The following is a 12,361-nucleotide window of genomic DNA, read 5'->3' as shown; positions in this document are numbered from 1 at the left end:
ACCATGAAAAAGAATATTTAACAATCCAAAAAGTGCAAGGTCAAACAAGTTGTAAAAGAGCCGGGAAAGTTGTGAAAAGTGAAACTATAGTCGGCCGAAGATAATGGAGTCTGTTGTCATTTGATACTGTTACGTCTAACAGGTACATATATATTGCTGCACTAAAATGCAGCAGATCTCATTTGTGAAAGTTCAGTTAAATGTCACTTTGAAATAAAGCTTGAAAAAAGTAAGAAATTAGATTGTTTTCATATTTTTCAGAGAATAACTGACAACGTCCGTAATTGGGGTATATCGTGATATATATCGTTATCGTGATATAAAATTATCCATATCGTGATGTAGGATTTTTCCATATCGCCCAGCACTACAGACAATCCAATCTGATTCTGAAATGTATTAATCAAAATCTTTTGATCAACAGTATCACAGGCAGAAGACAGGTCCAGTAAGACCAAAACTGTGTTGCTCCCTAATTCAGCTGTCATAATAATTTAAACAGAAACTATTCTATGGCTGGAGTTGTAGCCATTTTGGGCAAACTTTATAACTGACATTATAAAACCAAAACATTTTCAAAAGACAATACACACAATTAACTAAGCTTTTATTATACTAAGTACTGAAGTAAATTTTAATTTAAATACAACTTTCAATACAAAACAATCGTGTGTTGTATTGTTATAATGCAGTTCATAAAGTTTTTGTGCTTTTTGTCAACATTGAATCTGACTAAACTGTGAATTTTAAAACTAAAATTGCTAAAATGATAATTTACATGAAATAACAGGAAAACACACATCCAAAATCCACCGTATGGGTGGTGGTCCAAAAATAGAAAAAATTAATAAAAACATTTACATACCAACAGACTTTCCACTACACATCTTATTAAAGTGTTAGACTAGAAAGGTCTAAAATTAGAATCACCATCTTCAACATATTATGTGACAAACATTTGTTCAGAAATACATACACCAATATTTGAAATAATCTTAATAATGTAATCTAAAAGTGCATGTATTGAAGTACACTGAGAAATACATATAAATGCTATATCTACTAATATTACCCAGTATTAAATAGACACAAACATAATAAAATACATAATATATTGTGCCTCATAATCATTATTCTATTACAGAACTGGACTGTAAGTAAATGTCATAATAATTAATTTAAAGTGACACACAATCAGGATCCCATGATGCTCAAGATCCCCTCCCATGTTTTCTCCTTTACATTCAAACAATTATATTGAAATGGTTCAGGTTTTGAAATGTTTGATACAAATAAATATGGCGACATCTGCTGGCCAACCTTTAACATTGCATTTGCATAAAGCAATAAAGGGCAAGCTGTCATCAAACATGTAGCAGTCCCTCAGACCCAAGAAAACACGGAGAGTTCCGACGGGTGCAGTAGATTTGTTTTACTTCTTTCGTGACCAAGTTGTTGCACTGAATACACCACGCTTCAAATACACCGTGAAAACTAAAAGAAAATAAAATACATTTGCTTAAGTGCTGTTGTTTGACACAAAACATGAACATATAATAATAACGCTAACTTCACAATAGAGCTTTAAACGTGTACCTCGCTCCGCTATCCGAGGGCTGCAAAGTTTATGGCGGTAAAGTCCGTGTCGCGCTACCTTTAGCCTGCTCTGAAGAATGTGCGCTACAGTCCAGAGTTATTAAGATGAAGAATATCCTCCTCTTCCTCTTGTCCGTGGGATATTTCAGCCCAAAGTGCTGACTGACAGGAGGCTAGCGACACTTCCTCTTATTCTACTGTTTAAATGAAGGCACTAACTCAACATAAACCAAACTACAGCGCCCCTATTGGGTACTATGGGTAACAACCTACAATCAGCACATAAAACATGTAACAGGCATTTACACTCCCACCAAATCATGTATGATGAGAGCTTCTTAACGATTCATGCATGATTTTAAGCATGACAAATGGACGTTAAAAGAGAAGTGAACTAACAAAATACAGTTAACGTCACACATTAGCCTTCAGCAATATAATGTCTGATGTGAGGCTAATGAGCATCAGTTAGTGACTTTCTAAAAGAACTACAAGTTTTTGAACAGGTCTTTCAATAATGTGAGGTTTGTGTGTTGTACCCTGCTTCTTTGCTGGATTTCGATCGCCAACTTGAAGCTTGACTCTGCGCACCAAGCCATCATCCTCTTGTGGTGCTTCAACAACTCGACCCAGTTGCCACTGACTTCTGGGAAGCATGTCTTCCTTTATGATGACGATGTCATTGACCTCAAGATTGCGACGAGGCAGGTGCCATTTTTGTCTCGTGGATATGTTCAAAAGGTACTCCACTTTCCACCTACTCCAAAACTGTTCCGTTAGATATTGCACTCTGCGCCATCTTTTTCTCGCATACAAGTCCTCCTTCACAAACTTTCCAGGAGGAGGCAGTGCAACCTTTGATTTCATTAATATGAGATGGTTTGGAGTTAGAGGTTCAGGTGATTTAGGGTCATTAAGTCCATCAACGCTTAATGGTCTGCTATTGATTATAGACATTGCCTCATAAAACAGTGTTCTTAAAGTGGCGTCGTCCAGCCTGCCTTGTGATTGAGCAATGGTGGCATTGAGAACACTGCGGATGGTTCGAATCTGTCGTTCCCACACACCTCCGGCATGGCTGGCAGATGGGGCATTAAATACGAACTCGCACTGTTTGGCTGCAAGGAACGCCTGCAGGGCATTTCTGTCACATTCCTTGAGAGCCTCCTTCAGCTCATTTTTGGCCCCAATGAAATTTGTACCTTGATCGCAGTACAGTTTACAGACAGCTCCTCTTAAGCTGATAAAACATCGTAGGCCAATAATGAAAGAGTCTGTGGACAGGTTCTCTAGCATTTCGATGTGGACTGCGCGTGAGGAGAGGCAGGTAAAGAGGAGTCCGTACCTCTTTTGCTCTTTGCGACCTTGCTTGGTTGTGAATGGTCCGAAACAATCCATTCCACTGTAAATGAAAGGATCTGAGACTTCAACTCGTTCCTTTGGTAGTTCAGACATGCGCTGTTGTTCAGGAGGCCGCCGAAGTTTTCGACATTGAACGCATCTGCTTATTAGTTTTGCAACTTCTTTGCTCCCACCAATCACCCAAAACCCATTTGCTCTGATCTCCATGAGCGTCTGGCTTCGGCCTTGATGACAAATCTTTGAGTGAAAGTGAGACATAATCAGGTTTGTAATGTGATGGTCCTTTGGAAGAATAATAGGGTGTTTCAAACCTTGGCAGAGTGTTGACTTTTTTAGTCTTCCTCCAACCCGTAGAAGTCCCTGATCTACAACAGGATCCAGTTGAAAGAGAGGGCTTGAACTTGGGAGACTGTCATTTACTTTCAACGCTCTCAGCTCTTGAAAGAAGGATTGCTGCTGGAGGAGTTTTATTATTATGTCAGCTGCTCCCTTGCGTTCATCTGCTGTTATGACACTGCCATATTGGGTTTTGTTTGGTCTCAGTCTTTTTATTCTTGCCACTACTTTAAGGAGCATTGACCAGCTAGAGAGTCTGTCGAAGCGTCTGAGGATAGTGTCTTGCTCACTTGTTTGAGTCGTAAAGGTTTTGACTGCTTTAACTTCTGGATCACCTACCAACAGTTCAGCTGAGGGGGCAGCTGAGTAGGAAATCTCTTGTTCCCACAGAAACTTTGGGCCAGACAACCAGCCGGTTGTCATAATCTCTGATGCATCAAGGCCTCTAGAGGCATGGTCCGCTGGATTCTGAGCTGTGTTAATGTAGTGCCACTGTTTGGGATCTGTAGTTTCCCTAATCAACTGGACACGATTTGCGACAAAGATGTGAAATCTTCGTGCCTCGTTGTTGATATATGCCAAGACTACTTGGGAGTCAGTCCAAAAGAACTCCTCATCAACATTAATCTCAAGCTCTGATCTTAGCATAACGCTCATCTTAGCTGAAGTGACTGCGGCTGACAGTTCGAGTCGTGGTATGCTTATAACCTTGGTAGGTGCGACTCTAGCTTTAGCCATTACCAGACTACAGTGCACTTTGCCGTCATCACTTATGAACCTAATGTAGGAACATGCTCCATAGCCTATGTTGCTGGCATCGGAGAAGTGGTGCAGTTCCACTTTAGCAATGTCTTGTAGTTCGGGTGGATGGTAACATCTGGGTACTACGACTGATTTCAGTTTTTCCAAACCATTTTTCCAGTCCTCCCACCGTGAGCGTAGGTTGTCGGGAATGGGGTCATCCCATTCGGTACCTCTACGGCAGAGCTCCTGTAGGATACTTTTGCCACTCAAAGTGAATGGAGCTACAAACCCCAGTGGGTCGTACAAAGATGAGATAACTGACAGTAGGCTCCGGCGAGTAGGAGGCTGGTCCTTTGTGTTTACACTGAAGTTGAAGGTGTCATTTTTGACTGACCACTGGATTCCAAGCACATGGCCTTCAGATGCAGTATCAGGTTTGAGGTCGAGTGTCTTTGTTGTATTGGCTCTTTCTGAGGATGGAAGATGAGAGAGAGCATCACTTTGGTTGGAATTAAACTTGTGCAGACGTAAACCTGCAAGTTTGCACAGGGCTTGTGTTTCATTTATGAGCTCTTGAGCCTCTTTGACTGATGGGACACTTGTCAACCCATCGTCTACATAAAAACTTCTTTCGATAAAGTCGGAGGCCTTTGGGTAGTCGGATTTGTGCTGTTGTGCTAGGTACTTAAGGCCAAAATTAGCACATCCAGGGGAGGATCCAGCACCGAACAAATGCACGGCCATTCTGTACTCTTTGGGCTCTACATCTAGTTGTCCATCAGGCCACCATAGAAATCGTAAGTAGTTACGCATCTCTGGGCAGACAAAGAACTGATGGAACATTCGTTCGATGTCGCAGATGATGGCTACGTTCTCCCTTCTGAAACGACAGAGCACTCCCACCAGTGAATTAATCATATCAGGACCTGTGAGAAGGGTATCGTTCAGTGAGATGCCAAGAAACTTAGCAGAACAATCAAAGACGACTCTTAACTTTGTTGGCCTTTTGGGATGGTACACCCCATGGTGTGGGATGTACCAAGCGATCTCATCATCGGTCACAGGAGGGGCTAGTTCTGCGTCACCACTGCTGATAACGTCTTTCATAAAGGCGTTGTAATGCTCGCGATACTGTTTGTCAGCTTTTAGCCTTTTCTTTAGGTGTTGCAGACGAACTGTAGCTAGCCTCTTATTGTTGGGAAGGGCTGGTGGCTTGCTGTCTTTGAAGGGAAGGGGCATCTGATAATGTCCATCTTCTCTCTGCTTTATTGTGTCACTGAGTAGTTGTAAGAAACGAACATCGTCCTGGGATACGTACTTATCTTCATAGTTTCTCTCATTGAAGTCTGACTCTAAGACTTTAAGCACATCAGCAGCTGAGGGTGTTGGCATTTGTTTGACATTGACACGGTGCACATAACTCTGATTTCCCTCTCTGTCTAAGTGGGGATTACCAGACCCAATGATACTCCAACCAAGTATGGTTCGTTGTGCGAAAGGCTCATTTAATTGTCCTGTGACAATTTTTAGGGGGGCTAGAGCAGATGGACAGTCATAACCGATTAACAAGCCCACTTCACAATCTTGTAGTGGCTGTAACTGGTTGGCTAGGCCTTTAAGGTGTGTCCACTGAAGTGCAGTTTCTCTAGTGGGAATATGGGACTTGTCAACTGGGATAAAGTCACGAGAGTAGGCTTGTTTTATTTTGACATGAGCATCAGAGTCAAAGCTACGCACCTGTAGGTTGCTAGCAAGTCTACTTGCCACAACTGTGTCAACAGAGGTCATTGTGCTGAGCTTCAACTGCACTGGTTGCTTATCCACATTCAGCTCAGAGGCCAGGTCTCCTAAAATGAAGGAAGAGTCACTTTGGGTGTCAAGCAGGGCATATGTGAGTATTTCTTTCTGTGGCTCTGATGCAGCTGACACAAAAACTGGTACTATGCTGGATGTTGCAGATGGTTTTCTTGTAAGTACATGGGTCATGACTTTATGTACCTCCTTGTTTGCACTTTCAGCTGGGGAAACGGAGTCCTCAGTTTTCGTTTCTTTGGGTTCCTTCACTCCCTCTATGTGGAGACAGGTAGGGTGACGTCGGCCACACTTGCTGCAGGAGTGACGTCTTTTGCATTCTTTAGTTACATGGCCCTTTTTCAAACATCCGAAACAGAGGTGATTTTCACGAATGAAAACTTTCCTTTCATCAATGGTTTTTGCTGCAAATGTAGGACACTTGGCTACACCATGCAATTCGTCCTTGCAAAACAAACAAGGTGGCTTAGGTTTAGGAACGACCACTGTGGGGAAGGGAGACTTTGACTGGACAGTTGTAGTAAGTGCTTTAGCTCTTTTAATGTGTCTCTCCTCTGTTTTTTCACTTATTAGGAATGGTGACGCGACAGGGTGACAAGCAACTTTCGCTTCCTTTTGTAAGAACTGTGTGAAGTGAGCAAAGCTGGGGTACTCTTGATGTTTGTCTAACTCTTCCACAACAATACGACTCCATCTCTGTACTATCCAGTCAGGCAGTTTTTTGAGAAGCTTATGATTTTCCTCACAATCGTTAAGGATTTCTAGGCCCTTGACTTGGGGGATAGCCTCTGCACAGCTCTGAAGAAAGTCTGCAAACTCTCTCAGTGCTAAAGGATCGTTAGCAGCTATTTTGGGCCATTTTGTAAGCTTGGTCCTAAATGCTCTTTGCACAATGAATGGGCTGCCATACCTTTCTTGCAGAACATTCCAGATGCTCTGGTATGCCTCTTCTGTGTTACGATAGAAATATCCCTCTACTGCCTTTCGAGCTTCACCTGCAATATAACTCTTTAGATGCAATATTTTCTCACATGCAGGTAAGGGTTTGTTGCCAATTAGTGCCATAAAGGATACTTTCCAGTCAATAAACTTTAGAGGGTCACCACTAAAGATAGCCGGCTCAGGTACAGGAAGTCGGTTTAAGGTAAGGGAGTTTGCTAGAGCTTCAGCTAAACTAAGTTCTCCTCGTCCTGCGCCGGTGTAGTAATGCTTAAACGACGGAGCCAACGGATTTAAGGAGGGCTGTGGTACCCTGACAGAGTCGTTTAGAGTGTTCTCAAAGTTGTTGCAGGATGCTACATCACAGCTTTCAACATCATTTACAGTGCCTAAAGCTCTTACACGTGCTGCTGCTATTCTTACTTCGCTGTCTGCCTTTAAATGCTGCAGTTTAATTTTTTCCTGCTTAAGCCTTGCCTTTGTTTCCACTTCTTCTTGTTTTAACTTTGCCAGTGCTTCGTTTTCCTTTAACTTCCACTCGTTCTCCATTTGGTTGACTTTAGTTTGCTGTGCAAGTATTTCATGCGTAGCCCTTGCTTGTTCCATTTTAGCTGCAAATTCAGCCTCGGCTTCACGACTGTTTGAAGAATCCGTCTTTGAGTGTGCAACTGAACCGTCTGGGAGCGATGTTTCAGTTTTTGTATCTCCAAACACAGAGCCATAGTCATTTTTGTTTAGCATCACCCTTACTCTTTCCTTCTCAAGATGATCATTGAAGGGCTGATCAATATTTTCTTGTCGTTTAGCAATAATCTCACAAATGTCTGTTGTAAGCACAGTACAGGCATCCATTCGTTTTACTACGTTTGGAGTCATGTTTTGGTTGCGGCGAATGGGTTCATAATGTTGTTGTACAGCCGCTTGCTTGTCCCTTATGTCATGACTGGCACTGTTTAAATCTTCGGGTGAGCAGAAGGCCTTCAGTTTTGTTCTAGTTTCTTTAGCGGACTCCTTCCAAGAATTATATGCTCTGTTAAATGCTCGTTCGTGTTTCTTTGCATCCTGTTCATGCATTTCTTTGCCCTTTTCGGTTAGGTGTCTTTCACGATTGCTGGATCTCACCTCTTGCTGTTCTACGTTGTCAGGTTCTTCAGCAGGGTACAACATTTTGTTCCTTTAAGGTGTGTGTTTGCTCTTTGTAATGATGTCTGGACTTAAATTTGAATAGGTGTTGCTTTAACTTTAAGACTATGTGGAAAACAACACTCAGATCAGACATTTAAACCGTATAGGTGTACAATTTAGCATCCACACATGTAACAAATGTGACTGTAAATACTGCTGATATACCACAAATTATTTAGAGGATACATAACCCATACAATTCAAGAAATAGCATTTACTTAATGCACACAAAATGTAGCTTTCAGACAATAAAACCACGACTGCATTTAAGGCTTTAAACTCTTAATTACTGTGCAGGTAATTTGATCCTTTCATCAGCAAAGTCCTTATTAAGTGAAATACCTGAACCTTTATGAATAACCGAGACAGACTCCAATATGAAGAGTCGTGAGGAAGTGGCAATAACTCTTGACCGGAGTTGAGTCTCGCTCGGCTGGCGCAGGCCTCGCTCGACTGACACGCGGGTTGCACTCTCTGATATGGGACTGTCTTTCACTCAGCGTCGAGTTTTTACTGTAGCAGTCCCTCAGACCCAAGAAAACACGGAGAGTTCCGACGGGTGCAGTAGATTTGTTTTACTTCTTTCGTGACCAAGTTGTTGCACTGAATACACCGTGAAAACTAAAAGAAAATAAAATACATTTGCTTAAGTGCTGTTGTTTGACACAAAACATGAACATATAATAATAACGCTAACTTCACAATAGAGCTTTAAACATGTACCTCGCTCCGCTATCCGAGGGCTGCAAAGTTTATGGCGGTAAAGTCCGTGTCGCGCTACCTTTAGCCTGCTCTGAAGAATGTGCGCTACAGTCCAGAGTTATTAAGATGAAGAATATCCTCCTCTTCCTCTTGTCCGTGGGATATTTCAGCCCAAAGTGCTGACTGACAGGAGGCTAGCGACACTTCCTCTTATTCCACTGTTTAAATGAAGGCACTAACTCAACATAAACCAAACTACAGCGCCCCTATTGGGTACTATGGGTAACAACCTACAATCAGCACATAAAACATGTAACAGGCATTTACAAAACAGTTAAGCAAACATCTATAACAGTGACGGTTTTAAGTAAAAATTTTGGCCTTCATTTCCTTTAGATATTAATGATATATTTTTTAGAATGTGACTGCCCCAGCATAAAATACTGAATGTAAAAAATATGTTTTTGCAACATTGCTAAAAAACAATACAAAAATATATTTACAAACTACAAAAATAATAACAAAAAATGTATTTTTATACATTAGCACTTGCTAATGTCAAGCTAAATCATATCCAAAGTACCAAAAAGTTAGCATTAACATAATTAACTTATTGAACACCTCAAATGAAATTTTTTTGCAAATCTGCAAGTTTATTAATGCCACGAAAGACAATGTTTTAGTAAATTAAAATCCATCTTTAAAATGGCGCTACTGCAGTTATCCCAAATTGTGGTGGCTAGTAGTAAAAGTGTGGTGGCATAGTTTAAAAATGAACAAAACAAGAACAACATTGATATGTGAAAGTTCCCAAGTATGACTTTAACATGTCACATCTTTCTTACTTACAGCCTGCAGAGTTTGAGGACTGAGTAAGGACTGTAAGTGGCTTCTGTCAGTACAGTGAGCAGATGAGGGCGAGTGAAGTTCACTTTGAGTGTCACAGCCAGGCTCGGAGTCACAAAGTAGTGTTGAACTCATCGTAAGGACACTTGAAGAGTCAAGTTAAAAACAATCCATAATGAGAGTTGAATATATGGGATTTAGCTCAATTCAGAGTATAATTAACTTTAGTCTTCTTTAAAAAATCACCACAAATTTAACTCTTCAATTTGCTGTGTATTCTGTCCTTACACAGACGTGCTGGACTATGTTGGACAGATAGCGAACAAAAAAGACTTCAGCCGTTGATGGCGTTCTGAACTTTTATATGTTTTGTAAAACTGAAAAACAAGCATAAAAAATACATACATCAGTATTTGCACATCTTACACACATACTTGGTTTTAAAATAAACATATAAATCAAATAAAATGGTGTGAAGCTTATTAACTAAACACGTTGCACGTTGTTTTTTGCTAACACCATCATGTATAGGAGCATATTAGCAATCTACATGTATTGCTGTAAAGGCTTCTTAACCACGTTTTAAACAGTTAAAGCTAATACAGAAAAAGCAGCCATAAACTTAATTATATTTCGTTAAACAACATTCTAATATAATAACATAAGCCAACTTACGGACAAAGGTAATGCCGAGGCTGATAAACGGAGGAAACACTGTCTGTCTGCCACACTGCAGGCAGCCATGCTGGACTGACTGACTTTTAGCTAAAACCAAACCTAACTTAAATCCGACCACAAGGGGGCAGTAAATGAACAGAAGACAAATACAGACTTTTCCATATAGCACTTCTCAGAATCACAAAACACTGTGTATCTTCTGGCAAGCTTGTTAACAATTAAAATAAACTGCTGCCTTTAATACCAGTGTTTTATTTTGTCACTGCTGCTTCAGCCGTTACAGTTACTCCTGCATGAAATCAGAATAGTAGAATGGAAAGTCCATTATATGTGTTACTGTCTCAAAGAAAGTTTTCAGGCTGACTAATGTAATCAACCAACTCGTCTGTCAAGAAGTTCCCAAAGGTTGTCAGAGTCCACCTCCTGTGTTAAGTGGCCATGCGCTTTCTCTGTTGTAGGCTAAAAAATAGTAAATATAATACATATATATATAGTTTTTTGATAGTCTATGTATGAGAACAGATGGCAAACAATTTAATTAATTAATAAATTATTTAATGATTGTAAATTAATTTTGCACATGTTAGAGCAATACATACAGTTGAAACCAGAAGTTTGCACAGTCTATAAAAAGACATGCATTTTTTTTTTAATTCTATATGCTACATGCCAGAATAAGAGAGAGAGAATGTTTTTAAGGCAATTTTTATTACTTTCTTTAAAGTCAAAAGTTTAAATATACTAAGATTACTATGCCTATAAACAATTTGGGACATTTGCTGTCATCTCTTTTGGTTCCTCCCCCGTGTCCCTGGCCCTGCGGGCAGGTCCAGGCTAGCAGGGCTGGGAGCTGGGGGGAGGGGTGTGTGGGCACGTGTGTTGGGGTTAGGGCTACCCAGGAGGCCTGGGTTACTTCCAGGTTGACAGAGGGCAGCTGTGGCTCCAACCAATCCCAGGCCTCTGGTTGAGGACCCGAGCTTGAAGTGAAGTGGAACCACCCATGTGGAACAAATAAGATGAGATGGGAGTGTTTTTTTTTTAAATCATTTCGATTTTGTATTTGATTTTCATTAAATTTATCAAAACGTACAACACTGATATAAACAACATGCATTTAGTGTTTTAGAAAGAATAAATACTAGATGTTTTAAAAAGGAATAGTGAAAACTTTGGAAAAATCATATCTCCTTTAGTAATAATGATTTTCTATTTTTTTTTTTTTTCATTCAAATTTTTATTTAGGAACAACATGAAAAAAAAATACAACTCGCCTGTTTAAAAAGAATAGAGTAATCTCTTACACTCTTCTGTTCAAGTTTATTATTTTAAACATATCTGTCAGGGTTTGAATTTATTTAACCTGCTAAGAAAGAATCACACTGGAGAGGCTCATTGTCTTTTGTGAAAGCTTTCGCAAGAGGAGAAATTCTACAACCGCAACTAACAGCGTGCTGTCCAAGAAGTTCTGACTCTTTACTTAAACTTTCTTTTTTATTAAAGGAAGAAAAAGGGGTTTGCCTGACCCGGCCAAAACCGGTCCAGTCCATAGTTTAAACACACACATCTTAACAATAACAAATAACTGTTTGGGAGAGCCAGATGGTGTGGCGCCCGACGTCTGACCTTCCTGAGTCATGTAGGCAGTTTTACACATGAGCACAGGCTGATAACATTAAAAACCCTAACATTTCCCTCTGTTTATTAGACTTTGTTGGATAAATGAAACACAAAGAAATTGTCATCCCATAATGCAAAAACTCATAAAAGGAACAAAATGTTAAATTTAGAAAGCATAAAAATAAGAGGAAATGGTTAAAATCATAATCATAAACATAACACAAACTGAACAGCAAATCATGAAAGTAAATTAAAATTGAATAATTTATGTGTGGAAAAAAAATATGAATTGAGAAACAGAAGAACAAAAATAAAAACAAAAATTAACGACATGTATGTACATTGTTGAGGAGACAAAATATCACCTAAATGAAACTCAAAACTTTAAAAAAACCTCTCCTCACAACGGACCGGAAAATGCACAGAGAAACCAGGAGTCAAAAATGGTCAGAAGCAGTATCTTCAGTTTAAAAGATTTATTAGCCTTAGTACTAAGGGAGACACTCTTACCAGCTCACAGCAGGAACACCAGAAGATGTCTGAG

At 40.0% G+C, this 12,361-nt stretch overlaps 1 protein-coding gene across 1 annotated transcript; it reads right to left on the bottom strand.

Annotated features, from left to right (window-relative positions):
* Positions 1-1,131: 1,131 nt before the first annotated feature.
* LOC119617506 lies at positions 1,132-6,552 on the bottom strand. The gene is made up of 2 exons (XM_037978554.1): positions 1,597-6,552; positions 1,132-1,494 (listed from the first exon to the last, which is right to left on the bottom strand). Exon 1 carries the CDS (start codon positions 6,022-6,024, stop codon positions 2,065-2,067), a length of 3,960 nt encoding a protein of 1,319 aa, XP_037834482.1. The 5' UTR covers positions 6,025-6,552; the 3' UTR covers positions 1,132-1,494; positions 1,597-2,064.
* Between the last annotated feature and the right edge of the window lie 5,809 nt (positions 6,553-12,361).

This window comes from Kryptolebias marmoratus, linkage group LG12 (genome assembly GCF_001649575.2).
Source record: "Kryptolebias marmoratus isolate JLee-2015 linkage group LG12, ASM164957v2, whole genome shotgun sequence".
NCBI lineage: Eukaryota > Metazoa > Chordata > Actinopteri > Cyprinodontiformes > Rivulidae > Kryptolebias > Kryptolebias marmoratus.
This window is presented reverse-complemented; position numbering and strand designations above follow the sequence as displayed.

Bases quoted from the DNA above. Each gene is read 5' to 3' on its own strand.
- LOC119617506 (XM_037978554.1), bottom strand. From the start codon at position 6,024: ATGACCCATGTACTTACAAGAAAACCATCTGCAACATCCAGCATAGTA.